The 24,796-nt window shown below is 32.4% G+C and overlaps 1 protein-coding gene across 3 annotated transcripts in view; it reads right to left on the bottom strand.

The window, feature by feature from the left end:
- LOC117609913 (neurotrimin) overlaps positions 1-24,796 on the bottom strand; it is a 508,787-nt gene that overhangs the window by 97,396 nt on the left and 386,595 nt on the right. For all 3 annotated transcript variants that reach the window (XR_013062667.1, XM_034336671.2, XM_034336672.2), the window contains exon 5: positions 5,104-5,226. Coding sequence is in view for 2 of the 3 variants with exons in the window: in XM_034336671.2 (XP_034192562.1) it covers positions 5,104-5,226 (123 nt within the window). In the remaining variant the exon portion in view is untranslated. The remainder of the gene's footprint in view (positions 1-5,103; positions 5,227-24,796) is intronic.

Below are 24,796 nucleotides of genomic sequence, written 5' to 3'. Positions count from 1 at the left end.
TATCTACGTATTTTAATATTTTGAATTTCTGGGAATGGATTAAACAAAAAAAAAAAGCGTAAGACTCTCGCGCGTTAGAAGTGAAACTTTTTAGATTCTAGCATTTGTTGATGATTTTATTACTTCAGGATTAGAAAATGGAATTTGATTAAGGGAAATCTCTCTTAATTAAATGAAATATCTCTTTTATTCATCAGTTTCTATTAATTCATACTCTAACAATAAGAAAGAAATTATGGATTTATGATAGCTGAAGTATGATACAAATAATTCAGACTGTAAATTTTCGCGCATCTACAGGGTGATCCTCTCGCCAGTGGACTCAAAGAAAATGCCGTCACACCATTATGAATGGACCCAAGCCCTTTTCTCGACGGGGGTGCATACTGTAGCTGTGTCCGTGAAAAGGTGTCGATGACAGAAAAAGGACTTGGGCCACTTCATGCTATTGTGGCGGCACTTCCTTTGAGTCCACTAGCGAGAGGATCACCCTGTATGTATGATGTATGCGGCGGAGAGAGTAGAAATGATTCTCCCTCTCTTTCTTCTCAAATGTCGGTTGGAGTCGGAGAACCGTTTCAATTCTCGTCTCGATCAGGCCAACTCACACTACCATGGTTAGAGAAAATGCTACGTTTACACACAGTACGCGCCGCGCATGCGTGTAGAGTCGGTTGAAATCGGAGAAGAGGAAACGTTTCACTTTTCATCTAATCCAGGCGAATTTGCTCTACCGCGTCTAAAGAAGTTTCACTTCAAAAATATAGTGTATGCTAAATATATGCTAAATATAGCAAATGTTGTAAAATGAACGCGTAAACAAGGGAAACAGCAGAATTAAACAGATTAACGAAACTTTTCTGCAGGTACAAATAAGACCTGTACAATAAACATCATTGAATATTGTTTTTGGACGACATTCGATGTACACTGACGATGAGTGAGTTGCATCGAACCTATCGCACTGAAGTTGTCGCACTAACACATTCACGCCCCCTTCTCAGGGTTTCCGATTTTTTGGCAAGTATTTCTACAGCATTTCGTGAACTATGGTTTTTTGCCTCCCCACGAGACTTTTTGTGAACGATGGACGTACACATTTAAAAAGAGTAATCCTTCTCCATTAAAACAAAATAAAAGTTATTTAATACGATGAATAGTTTTTAAGATAAAAATTCAAACGAATAACCCATTTTTATTAAAATGGCCAAAAATCACAAAATTCGAAGGCTTGTATTTCTAAAACGGTTTTGAAACGAGTAAAATACCTCATTTTGAAAGAAATTCGAGATATTGAGGAAAGAAATTAATCTATTTGGTGTAAAATGATCCAAAACTAATTTTTTAAATAAAAAATAGTAATATTATAGTAAGTCAGTTCTCCAAGATTATCTCATTAAGATCCAGATTTTCAGTTATCTCCAGTTTAAAATTTAGTTAATTGAACTATAATTAAGATTTGCGTGAAATATACATGTGTTATTTTTAAAAAACTTCATTACAAATCTAAAATTGGGAACCACTGACTTCATAATGAAATTCTTTTAGGTACTATGATTTTGCTAAGTAGATTAATCTCCAAGTGGAGTTTATGGGAAAGTTAAACTTAATCCCACAAATAACTTCACTAAATTTTACAAAAATTCACAAGTCTATTTTGATAAAAATAAACAAAAATTGAAAAGTTCCAAAATTTTTGTGTTTTTTTTTTGCGAAATCGAAAGCAAAATAATGACATACTCTCCTTAATTTCGTATGCATTATGTCATGTTTCATTTGGAACAAAGTCTGATATCGACGTGAAAAAGTGATCGATTTGGCATGGAATGACCCATGTCAAACCACAATTTCACCTTCGTACCATCCTCCCTAGGTCAATGTCGCTTATGGCTCCGTAATACATCAAGTTTGTAATAAGATCCAGGGCCGGCTCTACCGATGGCGTAAGCTATGTATACGAAATTCAGTTGTGATAAATTATAAAATAAATTATACAAAAGTCATTTATTCTTTCTCTGTAGAAACCAGGTACCAGAATCTCATTAGTTAAATCGACATATAATTCAATTTTATACCATTTTAACTAGCTAATTTAACTAATTAACGAATAATTTTTCATTAACTTACGAATTTTCCTTAACATAATTAGACATATTGAAGTCTATATTAACGCAGTGGGTCTTAAAATATCATTGTAATAATTTTTATGAGAGAGGAAAAGGTGGCACAATACTAGGGCCGACCCTGATAAGATTACTATAGCATTATTTTAATCCAAGTACAGTAGAGTTCCGATTATCTGGCACCTGATTATTAGACGATGAAAATACATAGAGTAGATTCTCGCTATATTGTCGCTGACAGGACTACACGAGCTGATATCGCTTTTTTACATGCATATCTTGTAAATTTTACTCAATGGTTAAGATTTCATGACGTTATGGCTTCTTTAGTGGACCAAGTGAGTGAATGTTTAAGGAATTAACTGATCATTAACAACTTTTCAAGATCTTTGCGGGATTTTCTATAGTAACTAGCTACTGATTTACAGTAATCAGCATAAATACTTCCTGAATCATCCAGAGGTCAGTGTATTATTTTAAAAGAATATTATTTAGGGTTTTATTATTTTTCTTACAATTAGTTGTAGACAACTGTATTTAATCAATTTTCTGTACTTTTTGTAGAGATGGTAAAAATTGTAAATGCGATTTTCACCCTTTCGGACTGAAAACGGGCAGCAAACGAAAATTGCGTGTTAATCGGGAGGACATTCCATGAAGTTTCACTACATATTCATATAGTTTCATAATTTTTTGAATTTCCGGAATCGGAATTATTCTTTGCGCTCCAGCTCTGTATGAATGCCACAGTAAAAAAATTCTTCGTATTTCGAGATGATAAAATTTGAAATCCGTTTTCGAAAAACACACATTAGCTAAGATTGATAGTAATTAGATAACCTAATGTAAATAAAGTACGCTAAAGAAGATAGAACTTGTCATTTGAGATCAAGTAGTGTTTGCTTGATTTCAAAAGCAACTCGCAGTCTCGCGTTATCATGGAGTAAAATGTCTTTACGTCATTTTGTTGTACGAGTTGAAGATTTCTCTCGAAGTATCTCGTTCAAGTAATTTAACTGCTCTTTGTACTGTTTCACTGTGATCACCTGATCCGTTGGAAGAAGCTGATAACAAAGTACCACCTTTTCATCCCACTAGACCCTAGACGGAGGAGAGTAATTTAAGTCCATGGATGCTGCCTTTTGTTATTGATGCAAACAATTTGTTTGATTTAAAATTATTGCAATAGGTTCATTATTCGTCATATATTTTGATTGGAAATAAAAAAATTTAAGAGTGGCAGACAATGGTCCAAATGTTCACCATGTCCACCATAATCCTTGATTAACTGATGTGGTATTCACTTCTTCCCTTTCATATTTTTATTTTTAAATACATTTTAAAGCGTTTCAAACTGTATCCTTTATAACAACAGTAAATACTGATTTTATTTTATTCCTTTGTTTTTTAATTAAATAGAGCAGAGGAGGGATGATTACATATTTAGTGTGCAACAAATTATTTTAGGGCAACTGTGAAATGGCCAAAGGAGACCTTCTTCATTTAAAAAAAAATAATATTAATTTTTTATTATTCAAGTAATTCTTATTGAACTGAACATTTTACTTTACTTGACAACATTTTTTTTATTCTGTATGATTAAAGAAATGTAACAAAAAATATTCTTTCCAAGAGTTTGATTAGACAAGCATCAGAAAAATGAAAATGAATGCATTCTGAGTTGAGGATTACTTTATTACATTTTTAGAATAATAAAAAGAATATCTAGAAAATGAACAAAACATTATGATGTTTTATTTTTACTTGATTTATAATTGTATTTTTATTTTTTATTTTAACAATTTTATTATATGTCCTTCAATAAACAATACTGAAAGTTGTTTCTTTGCTTACTTATTTTACATATTTCTATCAACTTTCTAAGCATACCAATAATTTTGTGACTCACTCGTAGCCGCTATAGTTTATTTTGTGAGAGCGAGCCACTACCGGTACATAACTCCCTCAAAACTTTTAATCCTCTTAACAGGTAGAATACGTAGAGTGAAAAAAGGCTTTGACCTTTCAAAAATTCTAAATTAATTTTGCAACAAATCTTTTTTGCCAATATCTATTTAACATGAAGTGCGGAATGATTTCTAAAAACCATGACCATTACTTTTTAAAGACCCTGTATTTTTTCGTTTGCTTTACTATTATATTAAATTCTATTTTAAAAAACTTTATTAGAATTTAGTACAAATTTACATTTTAAGGAATTTTATTGGAATGATGTACTTATTTTGTTATACATCGATCGAAGCGTTTTTTAATTCTTTATAAAAAAAAGCATTAAGGTATTGGGTCGAAAATTCATTAGTCTAAAAGATATATTAGTGAGAGATAAAGAGAGACCATTAGGCTTTTCCTAAGATATTTTTTAAACCAATGAATATTAGACCCAAATGCTTTAATATTTTTTTGTCAAAAATTAGAAAACGCCCCAATTGATATATAACAAAGTGCAAAATTCTAATAAAATATTTAATGAACTATTCAGTTTTCGACTCAGGGACTTCAATACTTTTTTGTAGAGAATAACAAGACGCATCGATTGACGTTTAGAAAAATATATAATTCCATTTGGAAAAATGAAATTGACTTTGAAATTTTTTAAAGACCCCTACTTCCGGTATCGACACATGTATCACCTGATGTTTCATTCGACAGAATATAATTTTTCTCAATGATATATTTTTCTATTTTTTCCCGTTTTAGAGCTCCATATATTTTGATCCAATTGTATGAAACACCCTATGTATCTTAATTAGTTATAGTGTCTTTTAATAGTTGAATCTGTTGTTTAGATGCAATATATTATATTTTTGCTACTTTTTTCAGGTGGTTTCATCTGTTTAGAAGCTGGGTAACTAGGGAATTGGAGTGCTTAGACATTACTAAATTAGGCATTAGTAAATTTAGTAATTTCTTCTTTCACTGTTTGAAAAATACAAATTAAGAATGCGTTTAAGCTACTTACAGTGAACGATCAGAACAATTCGCTTGCTGACTGCTGGTGGGACACCGTTCGATGCTACACAGAGATATGGTCCCATATGAAGACGTGTCACACGGGTTATTTCCAGCTCCGGGCCCTGGCCTACTGTAACAAGACAGGAAAACATGCATACAGAAAACTGTAGGTAGAGGAGAGCAGGGACCTAAGTAACAATTTGACTTTGAACTATGATTACGCAAAAACTTATTAAAAAGTTATTAATCAAAAATGAAAACCGGGGAAAATGTTACAATCGACCCTGATAAGTGGTCCGTCCTGACCACTTATCAGTGACTGTTGTAACACTGCATGGAATCGTAACTAACACAAATCTATCTTTACAAAACTAAAATATTTATTGATTCAAATTATAATAACAAATGAAAAAAGGTAAAATTTGTAGTCAATTATTCGGTATCGCAAATACAGATTGCCTCGAAATAAGCAACTCGCTCGGGACCGAACAGTTGCTTATTACGAAGCAGGTATGCTATTGGCTTGACAAATGAGAGATCGTCGAGATACAGTAAAATCTGGATAAATGCAACGAAAGAATGCTTGGATAAGTGCAACATCGCTATCCATTCCACTTCGGGGGATCCCCCTAAGCCGAACCGAGCCGCTCGGCGAGGAAACCGTGTAATATGATCCGACTGTAATATCGGTGTGACTAATACTAATTGAACGATGAACCTTTTTTATTTTTAACTTTTTCTTAATGAAACTTTTACTAACGCATTTGTGAGATTTTTCTGATTAAAATGACACCAAACATGACATAGTTTGAATTATATTTATAAACAATAGTAATAGAATAAACAACATAGAATTGACACCACGACTGAATATAAATGATATCGGCTGAATACAAAAGATGTGTACGGACACAGAATCGGCATGTCAGCTGAATACAAAACATATGTACGGACACAGAATCGGCATGTCGGCTGAATACAAAACATGTGTACGGACGCAGAATCGACACCTCGCTTGGATAAATGCAACATTAAATACCCAGAATCGACACCTCGCTTGGATAAATGCAACCACTAGGTCCCAATCTTGGTTGCATTTATCCAGGTTTTACTGTACGTCACTCGTAGAAACGAGTGAGAGATCCGAGGTAGCGACAAATGGACCTCTTGCTCATTTCTCGGACCTCTCACTTTGCGAGCGACTTCAAACAAAAAAGAGGGGATAGCGAGTTGCTTATTTCGAAGCAGAGACCACTTGCTTATTTCGGGGCAGGGGTCGGAAACTCTCCTCTACAAAAAGTCTAACATTGACTGTAGTACCATCTACTAACCATCCGTTATGAGTGTACTAAAAGTAGACACATATACATATATAAGTATACTATGTATGCCTCTGATATATATGTATATACAGGGTGTTCGACAACAGGTGGGCAATATTTTAAGGGGTGATTCTAGGGATCAAAATAAGACGAAAATCAAGAATAATGAAATAGCGTTTACGGCTTTGTTTTCCAGTTATTAACGTTTAAAAATTCAAGTAAAAAGCGCCAGAAACCTGCAATCCGCTCAGCACCGACGACCGAACGTCAGGTCAGCAGGGGTCGGTACAGTCATAACCAAGAATCGTTGAATAGTAGAAACTTACCTCGTGCTATTCTGTTCCTCAGTACTACAGCATTCTGCTTCGATTTTTGGTTGTGACTGTACCGACCCCTGCTGATCTGACGTTCGGTCGTCGGTGCTGAGCGGATTTTGCAGATTTCTGGCGCTTTTTACTCGAATTTTTAAACGTTAATAACTGGAAAACAAAGCCGTAAACGCTATTTCGTTATTCTTGATTTTCGTCTTATTTTGATCCCTAGAATCACCTCTTAAAATATTGCCCACCTGTTGTCGAACACCCTGTATATAGAATACGAAATTTTGGATAGTCATAAAGTGACTGCTAAAAATCAGAGATTTATGATTTAGCTGATTTCTTATCTTTTAATCATAAATCTGTGATTTAAAGCAGCTACCTGTAGGGATGCGATAATAAATTAATAATTATTAATTACAGGGTGATCCTCTCGCTACGCTACCCAAAGGAAGTGCCGCCACCATAGAATGTAGAAGTCGACATCCCATTTCTATCATCGCTTACTTGACCCCTGCAGCGAAGACGGCTGTGTGCGTGAAAATGTGTGTAAAGCCTCGTACTGACTTGGGCATTTTGCCCAAACGAATGCTCTCGGCGAACGAACGTGAAATTTCTTCGGCTGTTCGCGCAAATTTTTCTACCTGGGGTACTGTAAACCTTTGTATCTGGGTTCTATGTAGAAAGGTTCTTTTTACCGTAAACCAGTCGAAGTCAGAATGTCGACAGGAACAGATGTCACGATCGCCAGTGCAGCGTATATTATTATGAACACAATAATTAAAAAAAAAAAGAAGAAAAAATCAAGATAAACGATGGTGGATTAGTCAGGTATATAAAAATAGAGCAACCTCTAGTGGTGAAAAAGTAGTTAGAAATTTACAGATAGAAGCTAGTGGACATTTTAAAAATTTTGTGCGGATGTCATCGGAAGATTTTGAATTTTTAATAAACGCTATCGGTCCCAAAATTCAAAAAAAAACGACACTAGATTCAGAAAAGCTGAAATGACGGTGAAAGAACGCTTAGCTATAACGCTACGTTTTTTAGCAACGGGAGATTCATATACGAGCCTTCAGTATCTGTTTAAAGTATCCAAACAATTAATATCAAAAATTGTTCCGGATTTCGAAAATCAGTTTATCACGGTTCATCAGGACATATCATAAACTGAGTTTTTCCGAAGGCTAAATTCGACAGCGGTCGACTAACGGTACTTGGAAATTTGTAACCGGCATAGTAAAATTGTTCGCACGAATATCCTTTGATGGACCGACAGCCGTCGGAAAAGCGTTCATTCGTGCCCAGGGCCTTTGCGAACTCATAACGGGTCGTTTTCGGCGCACGAATGCTCTAGTGAGTACGAGGCTACAGCGGTCAAAAAGCGTTCCTTCGTGCTCTGGGCCTTCGCGAACACATTAACGGGCCGTACTCACTTCAGCATTTTTGCCCGAAAGAACGTTTTCGGCGCACAAATGCATAGGTCAGTACGAGGCTTAATGAGCAGAAAAGTCCCATTTAAGCACTGCGGAAAACAGAATATTTTCTTAACACATTTTCACGCACACAGTCGTCTTCGCTGCAGGGGTCACCTCGGTCAAGTAAGCGATGACAGAAATGGGATGTCGACTTCTACATTCCATTGTGGCGGCACTTCCTTTGGGTAGCGTAGCGAGAGGATCACCCTGTATTTGGACTCCACCAAAACGGACGCTATGACGCTATGACGCCAAACCACGCCAAATGACGCCAATCAACGCCAATCTAGGCGGCGCTGATTGTCGTCATAGTAGCGCTATCTACGTACTGTCCGTTATCAGGGAACTAAAACTGAAAAGCCAAAAAAATTAGTGGGAGTTTCCGATCCCTGTTTCGGGGCAATCCTATACGCCGCGCCGCGTATACATTGAGTATGTACCGCTGGTAGCGACGCGTATTTTCCCGAACTATTTTCCTTGTAAAATGAAAACGAAAGTGATTTTGTAATTTCTCTTGATGCTTTCTGTAGCATGAATGTCTGCTCTATCACGTACGATGGTTAGATTTTCACCTAGTCCCTTAGTTTTGGGAATAAATTGAAAAATATCAGCAAAAACTGGCGCATTTTTGGTGTCTTTCTCACTTTGATCATTATTTAAACATATTTAAATGTTTACAATGTAATGAGAATTTATATCGTTTTATTCGGGAAAGTTCACAAATTTTTCTCGTGTCAAAAGCAACTGAATAGCTGTTATGGTAAAAGCACAAAACATCTCCAACGTTGAAAATTTGCAATTTTTTTTAACATTAATTTTCCCCAAAACTCTACGACCTAGAGAGAAACGGATTTCAGATTCGTATCCAGCTCGCAAAAATCTATAAGAATTACATAGTGGCGGTTACGAAATCAATTGGCTGTTGTACAGTGTAATTTATTAAAATATACATCTAGTATGATACTTCATGCTCTAAAAATTAAAAACTGATAGCTGCAGTAGATTCTGAGAAAAGGAACATAAAATTGGCTTATTTTCTATGCACCACAGAAAATGTACATCCCCATTAACTTGTCAATAGATGAATGGATGTAATAATATACGAATTTATGAATGCTCGTGGCAAGACATGAATCTCACCTAAATCTATCTGTACGAATCTATTGTATGAATTTATAAAGAGAGTTGATTGGACAGTTTTGAATGGGGTTGGATGATAATAAAGAAATTAATGAAGTATCAATCTTTGAATGAACGCGAGAACGAAAACACATATTAGTTACTAATAATTTATATGTATATACAATTAAATAATGAAAAAGAAAACTTATAAGACTAAATATATGCTATTTTCTTGAAGATTAGAGATTAATTCGGTCAAATAGAAAATTTTCTAAAGATATGCGAGAGCCCGAAAATATCGTGTCGAATAGGGTCAAATCGGATATTCGGATCGGGTTAGGTAGAATATTATCCTATTGGATTATCTGACGTTTTGATAGTTATATAGAATAACGAAACTCTATTTGCTTAATTGTTTTATGCACATCTCTAGAAAATAGTATTTATTTCACTAAATTGTTACTCAAGTTTTACCTTTACTCCAATCTTAGGCTAACTTGGTTCTAATGATTTTTCAAATCGTATTAGTGAATAGCAATAAAACAATTCATTACTTTGTTATACCACCTTGATACACCAAACTTTTCGAAATAATTAATTGTTCGTAAGAATAATAAGTCCTCTGCAAATATAGTTTATAAAAAAAATATATAAAGATGATTAAACATTATTTATTTCTTTCATTTAATTATTTTCAATTAATTATTTAATTTTCATATATGTATTCAGTAGAAAAGAAATTTAAAAAAATCCTATTGTATTTATTCATAACAATTTAGAACAGTAATTTTCTTTTCTTTTAATGTTTTCTTCGTTTCCACTTTTACTGACTTAATTGCTCCTGCAGAGAACGGCTCAAATTAGTTGAGACTTCCAACAATTTGCAGCAGAAGTTATTTCGGACTAAACTTATCTAACCAAATCACTGAAATCACTCTTGAAAGTGAACAATAATGCAGTCTCATTCTTAATAATTTAAACAATCGATTTCTAGTTTTCTGAATATAATGTTCTTTTTGGATCAATTACTATTAACCATCTAATCATGTTTATATATCTTTGTTCAACTCTAAAAGAAGTGAAATATTTTGATTAAAATATTAAAAGATAAAATGTTGGCAAAGTTATAAAAAGGTAGAAATTATAATTAGTATAAAATGTAAAATATTTTAAACTCCGGAAATAGTAGCTGGGAGTTTTAATTATTTTTTCAGAATAATTGGGAAAATACACAAAAACAACATAAAAATAAAATATGCATAATATGAATTATACCACAATAGTACATATAAACGTACAACTTTTCATTCATTTTAATATGTTGACTATCATATCACTCATATGCGGATAACGCTTAGGTTTTTTATAAGAATCTATCCTGTATATATTATTCAAAATTGTTTGAATTACCTCATAAAAAATACTTCTATTAGATTCAAAGGAAAAACGATAGCAGTCACAAAATGTAAAATTTTCAAAAAGTTAAAAAACAAATTCTGTGAACTCTCTTGAATACAGACGGTCCAAAATTATTCTTATTTCTGATAATGGATTTCTGAATTAGATGATAAATTTTATGAAATTTTATACATTTGTTTGCATAGTTCGGACTTTAATGTTAATTTTAATAACATCAATTTTTCTAAGGAAAAAACATTTTTATCCTATTTTTAATTGTTCAACTTTTTACATAATTCGAACTTTAATATTATTTTTATTAACATCAATTTTTCTAAGGAAAAAACATTTTTATCGTATTTTTTATTTTTGAACTCTTTGTTTTTGTTCTATTCTTATTTTTAAAATTCTCTTTTTTTTATAGCGGTGCTTCTATGCGACCTGTTCATCCAGGTGGACTTTGATTTGGTCCTTTGGAGAATAGTGACATTCATTGTTCTTCCCTGAACTCAGGATTTTTTGCCCATTAATTTTGTTGAATTGTACTATACTGCATTTTTCTTAAGCTCTAACACAGCATGATAAAATGATGACAGGAGTGGGAGCGGCAGTGGAACACGACACGGTTAAAAGTGCAAAAGTATTTATTATATAAAATATATGATGAAATGTGATTACTCGTACAATGATACGTTCCGACGTGTCCGCCATGCGTTCCGGAAGTAGAGCTATTACAATCGAGCGATCTTAGCTACAAATCGGTGGGAAATCCACTAGACAGTTGGCAACCATTACGCGCGCGTCGTTCGCCGGTAACATAAAATCTCAATTTCAAGTTAAAATGGAGTATAGACTTTTCGATTATCAATATCAGATAAAATAAAATGCGAAAATAATAAATAACATTCAAAATAGAAATTCTACCTAATGAAACATTCAATAGTTTTAGCATGGCCGTCAAGTGTTAAATATAAATGTACACGTATTAACGAAATATTAAGGGAGAAAGTGAGAATACGAACTAGGTTTATATTTCTTAGATATATGTAAGTAGGTGTTATGATCTGTCAGAAACTGAAATAAGAACAGCAATTAGTGTCCTTTGACGTCACGAGGTGAAGCTTAGTTGGAATGATTTGCACGTTTACTTTAGCTAGAAAGTAAAAGTGTTTGTTTTTGTTCATCTGAAGAGTTTTTCAAGATAAAATTAATCAATATTTTTTTTATTAATTGACAGATATAATATGTTAGTTATAGAAGTATAATTAGATAAAAGCTTGAACTGCAAAATCCTTTACTTACAATTAGTTATTTGGAAATATATTTCCCAGTCTAAAATTTTTAGACTACAGTAAACTCCCGTTATATTACCTCACACCGAGCTGTAAGAATGGAATAGTTTTAGAAATAATAAAATAGCAACATCTCATTCTTTGAAGCACTTAATACGTTCACATCAGTTTAAGTAAATCTATTTATACCGAGGCGTAAAATTGAAAATTGTTGTAAAATCGCTCAACAGTGACAGAAATCGCTTATACGATAATATAATAAAAGTTTATTGTGTTTTACAAGAACATGGAAGATGATAATATGGACGGGGGTGCTATTGTGGTGCTGCTATTAAAATTTTCATTAATCAATTATTTATTTTCTACTGTTCCCGATTTTCAAATTTTTCAAAATTTCTTTCTATTTAAAAATTTTTAAATGTTTGAGGCTTAAATAATTCTGAAATTTCATATATAAGTACAAATAAAGAAAATTGTTTAAATTTTAAAATGCAAAGTCTGTAAAAAGAAATCACCTATTTGTTGCGTTTCTTACCTTTTCAACTCTGGTCTATAACCGGAGATAACATTCACAGAGACAACAGTATTTTGACAACATTGTGTAAAAGTGGGATATCTTCAAACTAGTTGAATTTTCACCTCAAACATCTACTGATACATTATCTCAGATCTACGAGATATTTTTTTCATCTTTCGTTTATGCGATTTTTACATCTTTAACTTCTTGAAGGACGAATTTTTTTAAAGTAAAAAAGAAAATAATTTAATTTTCTGTTTGATTCTTTTTCAGTGTTGTCATATGACAAGTTTTCTTGTTTTCATTATTAAAGATTCTGTAATGAACAATTTGCCAACATATTTTAATTTTTTTTTTCCTTTAGAATAATAACTTAAAGAAAGCTAAACGTATACATATGTGCCAGTGCCCCTGAAGAGGTGGATATATGCTTTTTTCGAAACGAGAAATGCGATTTCCACCTTCTCCCTCGTTAAATATGACTACATATATATATATAATACGTATACGAAGTACGTGTCGTTATTCTCATTGTGGGTAACTAGTACACGTGAATTGTTAGGAAGTTTGTCAGTTATTTACGTAATCAATAGCTATGTCTAGCGGCAATAACGTTGTACGTTTCCGAGAGTGGTAGACGTTAAATACGATTATGCTCGCAGGGGCAGTAATCTGCTGGAAAATATTCGAACCACGAGCAGTTAGAGTGTGATATACCCAGAACACGGGTTTAACTTTACGGGCAGGAACGAAAAATGTAAGTTAGAAATTTAATTAGATAACCTGACCTAAAGGACGATGTAAGTAATGTAATTGTACGTGAAGAAATTTCCATCACGTTCCATGAAATCGTATAAATTAGTAATTAATCCTTGAACAGCGAAGCCTGGATAAATCGTGATCCAAACTTAGAAATCGTATACAAGGATATTAACCTAAAGTTGAGCGTATAATTTTTAAACGAAAGGGTTTCATGTACTGGAAGAATAATTTTTAAAGGAACCGTGTAAAATTTAGACAATGAAAATAGTATGAAATTAAATTAAACAAAATTAAATTAAAATTAAAAACTTTTTCCATGGACTGCCATTTGAGGGTAAAATAATGACAACTGTAAGAGAATTAAAGAAGAAAACGATCATTTTTATCTTATGTACTTACTGTAGTAAAATATAACATATCAATAATTTAAGATGTTACGTCCCGACAAAGGAAATTCCATTCTCTCCAATTTCAAGTTGCAAAAGCGTTAGCAATCAGGAAATCGGTTCAATGACTGACCTCCTTAGAGTCACCAGCGTCAACAAATTCGCTCTTCTTCTCGAAACGCTGTGTCAAAAATTATGTGCAACGCATAGACATTCCAACAGGTCAGTATACTACTGAACTCTTTCCTTAATCATGCGAAATCAGCATTTTCGGCCTTCATAAAAACCCAGTTACGGACAATAGCAACACAGACGGCCATACAGTCGCGAGGTGCGCGGTCTTTCTGTCCGAGAAACATCTAGTATTGCAGAATACGTCGAGCAGAGTTTCGTGAGAATCAAGTGTCACGCGAAAAGACTCAGTTTTCTCGTTAATAAGACTCAAGTTTTCAAATCATTTGTAATTAAAACTGTTAATGTATAATATTTAGATTTATTGTTAGTGTAGAGTCATAGTTTCATCTTGTCAAGAACATTGTATCATCATCCGTGCGTTGAGAGAAGAGAGAGAGAGAAAGGAGCGAAGGATCGAACTCGTTAACCGTTTCTGTTCATCTAAATATCCGGTGAGTGCGATTAAAAAACTGGATACTCTGTCCTCAGTAATTAAAGAAAATTGTAATATCTCTTGAATGCCCATTATATTTTCATACTTCGTTCTTTTGGCAAAATATATAATAATTATTTATTCAATCTCGTTAATTATTTAGTGCGTATTTCCCAAACCTTGTGTCCAACGAGCGAGAGGCTTGTATCAGTCTAGACCGAATCCGAATCCTATAATATCTTACCTTCTAAAAGAAGGTGTTTAAGCGTTGCGTCGGATCATATCAATCCGCAGACTAGTCACCTACCACTACGCCTGCTCCGCACGTAACAAAGAAATAGCATTAACCCTTTGTGACATCATTTTTTTTATTTTTATTAAAAAGATAAAATATACTTTTTAACTCTCATGGTTAATAATAAGAAAAGTATAACAATAACCAAATTTTTTATCAAATTGCAGAAACTTATTTAAAATAAAAATTTATAATATTACAACTTCGCAAGCTTGTGTCTTCTATAATTGTACCGATAATCAGGACCGAATCAAGACTTCTGGGACCCCTGGGCTATCAAACTTTCGAAGGCTCACCTGGTGAATAGACTTGGTTGAACAATTGAAATTTATCCTAATTAAAATTAAGTAACATTTAATCGTAAAGGAAAAAGGCAGCAATAACAAAATTTTATTTAATATTTTTTTGACATAGGAAGCTTATATCGGAACCCCTACAAAGTGACGCCCGGGGTTGTAGCCCCCTTAAACCTACCCTTAATCCGGTGCTGTTAATAATGAAACGTGTAGTTCGCTTATTATTTTATGTGGCATATTTACAACATAAACAGCAAATAATTAATATTGATAGATTCATTTTGTAAAACTGATGTATATTTCAAACTTTATGCAGTTTGTAAACATCAACAATTTAATTAATATTTCTAATACAAAACGCTGTTTGAATGTGTTACGTTACGTCGTCGTTACGTCTCTCGTGTGTATACTCTGATGGGTCTAAAACACAATTGGGAGCTGGTTGCGGTATAGTGACTCCTGAAGAAGACATAGGTTTTGAATTGTCAAATTACTATTCAATCCTTTCATGTAAGGCATACTCTATATTGGAGGGACTAAAGTACATAGCAAAAGTTAATAACAAAGGTAAATACACTATCTACACCGACTCTAAAGGCTGGTTCAGACATGGCTAGTAATTTAGTCGAGTGGCGAGTAATTTTGTAACTTGCTATGTATGGACATTACAGTTTAGTCGAGTAGTTTAGTAAAACGATTTAGTCGAATAGATCCGTTTCATTGAATTTTTCTGGTTGAGTAGGCTTCCACCACCACTAACTAGGCTTCCGAACAGACTTGTCCGGACGCATTTCTTTAGTCAAGCGATATATCGTACTCTCGATTTCCAAAGCTCAACTGTACTATTTCGGATACTTTTCTATGCGCTAAACGATTTAGTAGTAAATACCTACTCGCCACTCGACTAAATTACTAGCCGTGCCTGAACCAGCCCTAAGAATGCATGTCTCCGAACCTGGAAATCCTATTATTAGGCAAATTATTGAGAAGTACAGCGAAATTCTGTCAAACAAGTAATTGGGTGGGTTCCTTCACACATTGGAATTACAGGGAACGAAAAAGCTGATAAAGTTGCAAAGGAGGCTACGAATTCACCTCGTCATACCCTTAATATACTTACCACAAAGAGCTTTTTAAATCATTCTACAAAATTCTTAAAGAACACTGGAACCTGTCCTGGAAATATGCCCATACGACATATATTAATCGTATCAGGAATGACATCTACGAAATTAGTCCTACATTATTATCGTTCGACAGGAAGCATCAAGTAGTATTAACAAGACTGAGAATTGACACGTCTACCTATTGGAAAAACCAACTAATGTGTAACAGCTGCCAAACTATTACTCGATTGATCATACCATTACATCTTACCGGAAGTATAAACGTGAGAAACGACTGTACCAAATCAATGGAAACCCCAGAGAAGTGACTAAGACTGTTAATTCTTGCTCAAGCGTACTGAAATTTCTAAAACATATTAAAATTTTTCACTTAATCTAACCTAACTTCGATTATCATTTTGTGAGATACCGTGGTTGATAATGACCCTAATGGGTTAATGCAACAATAAAAATTAATTAAAGAACCGAGTTTTTCTCTCGCTTATAACTACGCAGTTCGGTTGAGTGCGACGATGATTTCAAGGAAGGATACAAATACCTACTGTTTGAAATACGAGAATATCGAAATATTGTTCACCATTGAATTTACAATACCAAAAACCTTCTTTGTGTTTTTCATATGGGAACAATTCCGAGTGCAAAGCACTGATGAAGAAACACAAGGTCGGTGAAATGGAAATTTTGAAAATTTTGAAAAACTTTTGTTACTGGGACGTGACAAATGAAACTACATACAGAAAATTTAACTGTATGATAAAAAAGTATGTTTCTTTCTATTATTACTATTTACAAAATTTAAAAATAATAATAATAATAATAATTCCAAATTTCTAAGCTTTTGTCTTTGGAGCTATTGAATTCTACTTTCCCCTGTTACTGTTAATAATGTATAACTAGTATTTACAATCAATTTTAAGAACCTCAAATACCATAAATCTTTAGTTCCTTTAGTAATGCAATAAAAACGTTACACAAGTGTAATATATTACTTTGATTAATGAAATCGTGTAACACATAGCAAAACGTAAATCATTGAATAATAAATGTCACCTCCTTTTCCAAACGAATGCACTGTACTTTTGTTTTCCTTTTAAGTTTACACGTTACAAAATTTGTTTCTTACATTTTCTAAAGCGAAAACAAATTGGAAAATTATCAGATTATTTTTAATTATCAAAAGAAAACATTTCCTTTTCAATAGTGCAGTGTAACATATGCTGGGTTCTGTAAGTTACAGATATATCAAGGGTATTTTGTTTGAAAGCTCAAGTTAACACAAAAGCACATTTAGTACATCATACACTTTGAACTTTCCTAAACCTAAATATTCTGTCCAATTTTTACTTCTGATTTTAAACTTATAATGGAAGATTTCACTTTTGGACAACACAAACCGTGTTAACTATAGTAGAAAGTGTACTTATTAACACGTTGAGTACTGTGGTGGCCACTGCTGACCATCATCATGAATTTAATATAAGAGGATAACTGAGAGGAAAAATTTTTTTAATTTTCAGTAACATTAATATTGTATTACTAACGCAAAGTATCAAGTGGACAATTTAAATTGAAAAATGAAAGGAAAGTATTCTGAAAATTGCAATTATAGTGGGTTATATTACACACGGCTTTTTCCACTGTAGCATTTAACGTGTCAATAACAAAGTTAAGAGGTGGAGGGGGTTAGACACAGTTTATTCTAAAATGATATATATTATTTTATTTAAATACTAATTAATTATGATTGTTGACAATTGAAAACATAAGCACGTGAAAGAAGCACACAGTTATGTTGACATCAAATATCTCAAATATAGCGATTTCGTAGTTCAAAGATTTTGGGTTGAAGAAGCAATATCTTCTTATGATTTTTTTCCTAAATATTCTTCGCATAATCATACAGCAGCGTACGCAGCCTGATTTTGTAATTAGGCTTTTATTAGGTGTACGAACTAATATTATGCCTTTTCCCCACAAATGCTCTATACATTGCTGTATCCAGTATATTTCTCAAAAATATAAATATCATAATTCTCTCTAATATCCTCTTCACCTCAGGCGAAAAGCAGTATCTTTTACAAATACCAAAATAAATGTTAACAATAGTAAGTCAATTTTTAGCCAAAAAGCAGGTCATCACGGTTTTAAATTTACTCGCTAGATTTAGCTTACACAAGCTTTATTCCATTTCCAACAGAGAGTTCCAACTAGGAGTTTACTACATGAATCCATTTTGGAAATTCAAAAGACACTTACGAACTGTTTAAAAATAATTCTATAAACAGGTTTTCCTGAAATCTCCCAATAATAAGGATTTTTGGAATACTGCAAACTGTATATCCAAATATAATAAAAAAAATGTATGTAGGAAATTGGATTGATAAAATCTGTTTGATTATGAAACTTCTGTTTTTATTTAAGCAATCCGGAAATTTTGTGAGCAAATTGTGCATATCGATAGTGTATTTCATTATCTTATTTAATACTTTGATGGTCGATGTTACGTATTCGTGATTTTGACATTCAACTTTTTATAATATTATTCTTTACTTTAATTTTATTTACTGTATCAAATATCTACTAATTACAAATCAAAAATCAATAATTTTTAATTGTAGCTTTAACAATTTCATTTACCATGTCAAATACTATTGGAAATGGGGTAAATAAATCAGTATAACAGTTTATATCTTTCTAAAACGATTTTATTCTTTAGGCTTGGAAGGACGTCTTTACTGCTTGAAAATACGACACGAAGTGGCGGAAAAGCCAGTAAGGGACAAAACGGAAAGTCCGGTACCCACTTATACATTCTAAGAAATCAGGACTGTATTCGGTCTGTTACCCAGACCCTTAGGTAATAAACAGTCTCAGGCCTATGGGTCTGATAACATCTGGTCTAAACAATATAAGTAGAAAGTAGGCAGTGTTTCTCAAATATAAAATGAATTTATTGTTGCTTCCTAGCTGACGCGTTATTGTGATTATCAATAATCCAACAAATACTACCTAATTGTAATTTAAAAATTAATAATAATTACTTTTTTTTTTAATTCCTCTGAAATATGTGGCCGTCTATGTGTAAAAGCAATACCGGGCTGTCTTGTAAATAGCAAAATCGAAAAGAGACTGCCTTCACATTTAAGAACATTAGCAATGATTTAAAAAATGTATCGTAACATTCTGCATAATCAAAAAATCATGAAATAAATATTAAAAGCTTCAGCCACCTCTAAAGATGACTTTGTTACTTAAAGGACCTCATATTGCAACGTGCACCTGTATTCTTTCATTTCTCAAAAGTTGTAACTTCAAAATATGAACTGTTTATACAATTCTCCATACTGTAAAGCGAATAAATCTGTAATATGATTTGAAAGCTTTAAATAAAATAAAAAAAGAATATATTTTGGGTCATTATAAAAAGCCTTAAGCTTGGTGCTAACAGAAGTGATCAGCGACGTACCGCAACTTTATGTGAAACAAGAAGGACGAGACTAAAGCGTTTGTTATAAAAGTACGTGGACGGTGAATTCTGTCCAATTCTCTTTACGGACGAGAGATTCTTCGCCACCGAAGAAAAATTCAACTAGTTCGCAGTTCTCGAGAAGCTGCTCAGATGATACTGAAGGTGGAAACCGGACCTTACCCGACTTTACTAATGATTTGATGGGGAGTATTCTACAACGAAGTTAAGCAATTGCATTTTTACAAATAGGAAGTAAAAAACAGAATTAAAAATTATGGAAATGATGTTTTCGGGAAGGTAGTTAAACTTCTCAATTATATTGGGCGTAGAAACAAATTTTTCCCAATATTAGAATGAAATTAAAGTTACAATACTACAAAATTTCAAAAAAAGAAAAGTGTTTTGTATTTGGATCAGTGTACTGATTGTATTTAAAAAGGAATTCATTTCTACACTTAATATATTGTCTGCTGAAAACCATTAAATATTCCCACAAGATTCTGTGCCAACTAACGTGGCCAAAATGGAGCAGTGTCGGCTAGAAGCGAATTTATCTGCAATATTCATTGTCGCCAAAGATTGGCCATAAGAAAATCCCACTTTAAATCCCCGTGATCAACGCCTATGGAATATATTAGAAGGATAAACTCGCCGTAAACTTCACGATAACATCGAGACATTAAAGGTAAAATTGGTATAACATTATTAATTGCCGTTAACTGCCGCAGGGAATATGAGCATTTGTTACAAAACGTATTGAAGTTAAAATTATTAAGAATAGGGATAGTTAACTTTCAAATTGCAAATTTCTAACTTTCTATTTGTTACCTTACACTATTAGTATAGTTTCAACGCTTTCAAAAAATAGTATATTTTTATCATTTGCTTTTTAATAATTCAAGTATTGCAATGTCGGTCACCGATAACTCTCAAGCATTCAACGTGATAACCCTTTTGTTATGTCAGCTAATCATAGTCATTCACCACAAAATCATTATTGTAAAGTATGGGCAACTACAGAACATCGGCAAGTTCAATATAAAACGAGTATAATTTGAAATCACGGAGATACAATAGAAATTTCAAAATGACAAATATGAAAATATTTATGGTAGAAAATTTTACATTGTGTGTATCAAAGTTAAGGGTCAATAGGAGTCCGAATTAATCTTGGAGACCTCATGCGCAGAAATTGATTAACTCCGAACAATCCTCGTCTTTCGTGTATACATAGACAAAAATTAAATAATTAGTTCAAGAATTAATGATTTAACACGTTCGCGACGGGGTGTACCACCGGTGGTACATTCTTGTCTGTCCCATGGGACGGTATGAGCCACCGGTGGTACATACACAATTGTCTCATCGGACGGGCTGATCCACCGGTTGTACATGAACTATTGTCGCGTCATAGCATTTAAATAACTGATTACTGTAATTAACAAATTTATTTAAATCCCGCCCCACGGCGGGGACACTAAATTCAGGCCCTGTCGCGAACATGTTAACATGATTCTTTGTTAAAAATTTTCTTTGTACCTATAATTATACAGCCCAATTATAGCCCGATTTTGTTATTTCACCTTTAAAATTTTATAAAAAGTAGAAAAGAGGATACGAATATGGGATCTATATCTATTCTATTTTTTTCGATGTAGAGAGTCTCAAAATAGTCATAAATAGAAAAATCAATAGAAATGTTATGTCGAATTTGCTGTATAAATATAAATACTATAAACTTTACAAAACCTTTGTTTCTTTTTCACTTTTTTTAAATATTGGTAAATTCGGGCTAATAGAAATTCTGATAGTAATACGAGACAGTGTTACTTTTGAGGAAAATAAAGCTATAAAACTAAAATAGAACATTAGTAATGTTATGACTAATTATGACGAATATTTTGTTGCAAAATATTCACATTGTTCATGTTTATTTTATTATTTAGTAATACATTAAAAAATTTACTAGTAATATGGGACTGTTATATTACTACGAATTAAGTATCTCATATTTCTAACAATTTGTTATTTCACTATCAGTTATTATTCATCATAACCAGAATACAAATACTTCAAATATCCTTTGATGTAATAATACTATGATTGTTTTAGTATAAATTACTCGTTTTGTCTTTTTAAAACGTACAAAATAAACCAAAAATTTTTCATTTTAAGAAAGAAACTGTCTATTACGGTCAAAAGTTAAAACGTTTGTTGAACAAAACAATGATACCTATCAAGAATGGCTGTTATAGGAGAGTATTTTACTCGTCGTAAAGTGTCAATTACACGTATATGTTAAAACCTTGGTATCTCATGTTTCTATCCTATTTCATATTCATCCCTTCTCCTCTATGTTTCTATATAGACAAGAATACTTCATTGTACAATTTTTCCCAATAGATGCTCTGTATATCGATCGGCATACTTTTCCTGAACATGGATATCATAATTATCATGCATTTTTCTAATTGTGTCCGAAAAACGTGAATCACTTTTCTACGTTTCACTCTGGTTTCACTGCTACTCCACTAGCGGCGCTACTGTTAGCCCGGTTAATCTATAACAATCGAAGGTTTGAAAGAGTGGGAAGAAAATTAATCTTCAAACAAAACGTGGGATAATGAAAAAAAATTGTTATAATGGGTGAATTACGTGGAAGAAGCTGTATTTGAAAGGTTTGTTTAAAAAAATGATATATGGACCACTGGCACTGTCTTTAGGAATGAAGGTACATTTAACATTCTTGAATCTGATAAGCGAGAAATGACGCGAAGGGAAAAAAATAAAGAGTTCAAAATTAATGACATGAAGTCGATTATAAAACACGGAAGTAGAAATGCACTCTTGTAAAAGTATAGAGCTTATGAACTGTTTTTCTATGGCGTAGTGGCTAATAATGTTTATTTCAATATTCTAAAAAGAAATTTAGTGATAAATGTTATAAAAATATGATTGCAAATTACATTCAGCTATTATTCAGGCGACGATCCCAAACATAATACAAAGATTCTGCAAGAACATTTACTCTACCATTGTCTAAAATTATTACAACTTCCTCCACATTTTCTAGCTGAAATTTAACTGAGAATTTATGAAATGAATTACATATACCAAAGAATTAAGAAGAGTTTAATATCTTTTAAAGAAATTTTTAACCAACGGCTGAAAGAAGAATACAATTTATGTTTTTTAAATATTATAAATATATTCATTAAAATGAATAAAGTAAAAAGGGATGTAAAAACTTTTTCTATATGTAAAAGAAAAATGTAAAACAATTAATTAATACTGAACTTTCATAACAAAAACTTCGGCGTTTCAACATTATAGAAAAAAACCGTATTTGATCATAATTTCCTAACAAAGCAGTCTAGAAACTGGAAGAAATAATCTGAAAACTTTTGTAGGGAAACTTTTCAGATACTTGTGGCTTTAAATTTTTCAGACAATTTTAGACAATTTTGTAGAAGTTTGTAATACAGAAATAACTTATTGTTAGATCTAAAGATTTCGAACAAAACTATTCATTTGGTATAAATTTATGAAACCAGTTTCTTCTCTTCTTTTGCAAAAAAATTAAATATTCACTTGAAATATTGATTGTCATCACTCAAATTAAAATTGAAAGCTATTTTTATATATTTGTTTATTTATTGTTGCATCAACTAATCGCCATTAGTCACCACTATTATTTACATTCGAGATAGTCTTACCAGTATAAATACAGTGTCGAAAGTATTGATACACAGTTCAAAACAGAATATATTTTTTAAAACTAGGACTAAATAACTTTAGACTTTGTGAACAGCTATAAAAATTAGTTCACTAGATGATGTGCTTTCGTTGTTTAGAAAAAATGTAAGTAATCCGAATCGCAAAGTAAATGATGAAGGCCACATTTTGCAATTATTTTATTTGAACCTGTAATGGAAATTTTGTAGGTTTAAGTATGTTATATGCATATTGAAAATTTCATCCAAATCAGTTAATCTATAATTAGAAGCTATAAACAACTAAAACATTTTTGAATTTTTGAATTTTAGAACTATGGATTTGTGGAATTTTGAATTAAAATTATGAAATTTTTGAATTCTATTTGGTTGTAGCTTCTAAGTACGTTAAAGGATTTCGATGAAATTTTGAGCATGCGTATAACTATCGTTTAAATGCACAGACGGTGTGTTTTAAATTTTGGGCCGCTGATGACCCCTGCGGCGCTTAACGTGAATAAACAAACTAGAGCAAAAATGCAACATTTCATTATTACAACACTTATGATGTAAGCAGTCAGTGTATATCAAATATTTATTTATCGCTAAGACAAGCCATGACTGCAACTTTAATAAACAGCTTTTACGTTTTCAATGATTTAGTTTGAATATCGAACAGATGAGAGTATCGAGCTTTATTCTGATGCATGTCGGTTCCGTTTCGTCGACAACGTAATTAATTACATACATTTTATTACATTCCAGCACCGCAAATGCACCTCACAATTTCACAGTGGCGTTTAATCAATACCTATGGTATGCATCTAACACAATTAATTATCTTGGATGTTGAAATTGTTTTAAATGTTCTTGTCGCATACTGTAATATACAATTTCAAAAATTTGTGGGAAATTTTCGATTGCTTTCAGTAATAAAGTAAATGAAATAAATGGTGGTGGGAAATATTAATCTTTTTGATCTACCTTATAAAGGGATGAAACATTTTAAAGATAATGTAATAATGTTTTAATGATAATTAAGTAGATATTCGTGTATGATTTGTTATATTATATAATAAATCTTACAGCTGTTTATTAATTTGTTCCAATTTTATACGAATAGCATGGATGTTAGCATTGGTTAACATAGCATTGGCGTATAATTGAATTTTTTTGCGGTGGGTCAGGGTTACTATAAAATTTTTAAATTTTGGAACTTTTGATATGTCGAAATTCTGAAATTTTGGAATTGTGAACTTTTTGACTTCTGAGATTTTGGAATTGCAAAGCTTTTAATTTCTGCAATTCTGAAATTCTGTAATTAAAAAATTTTGAGATATTCAATTTTTGGAAATCTGGAAGTTTGAAATTCTACAGTTTTAGAATTGTAGAATTCCTGACTTCTAAAATTTTGAAGTTCTAGAATTTTTGGAAATCTGAAATCTTAAAATCCTGAAATTTTTGAATGGCCTCCACATTTTCGAGATAGTTCCCCCTCTCCTTATCTAATTTTGTCAAAGATATTAGTAAAACCAGCACTACACCTTTTTAGCAACGTTTTGACCAGCATGGCGATCCTCTTCGAGCTTTATTTTGACT

This window comes from Osmia lignaria, chromosome 9 (genome assembly GCF_051020975.1).
Source record: "Osmia lignaria lignaria isolate PbOS001 chromosome 9, iyOsmLign1, whole genome shotgun sequence".
NCBI lineage: Eukaryota > Metazoa > Arthropoda > Insecta > Hymenoptera > Megachilidae > Osmia > Osmia lignaria.
Note: the sequence above shows the minus strand (reverse complement) of the source record. Positions and strands in the feature narration are given on the sequence as shown.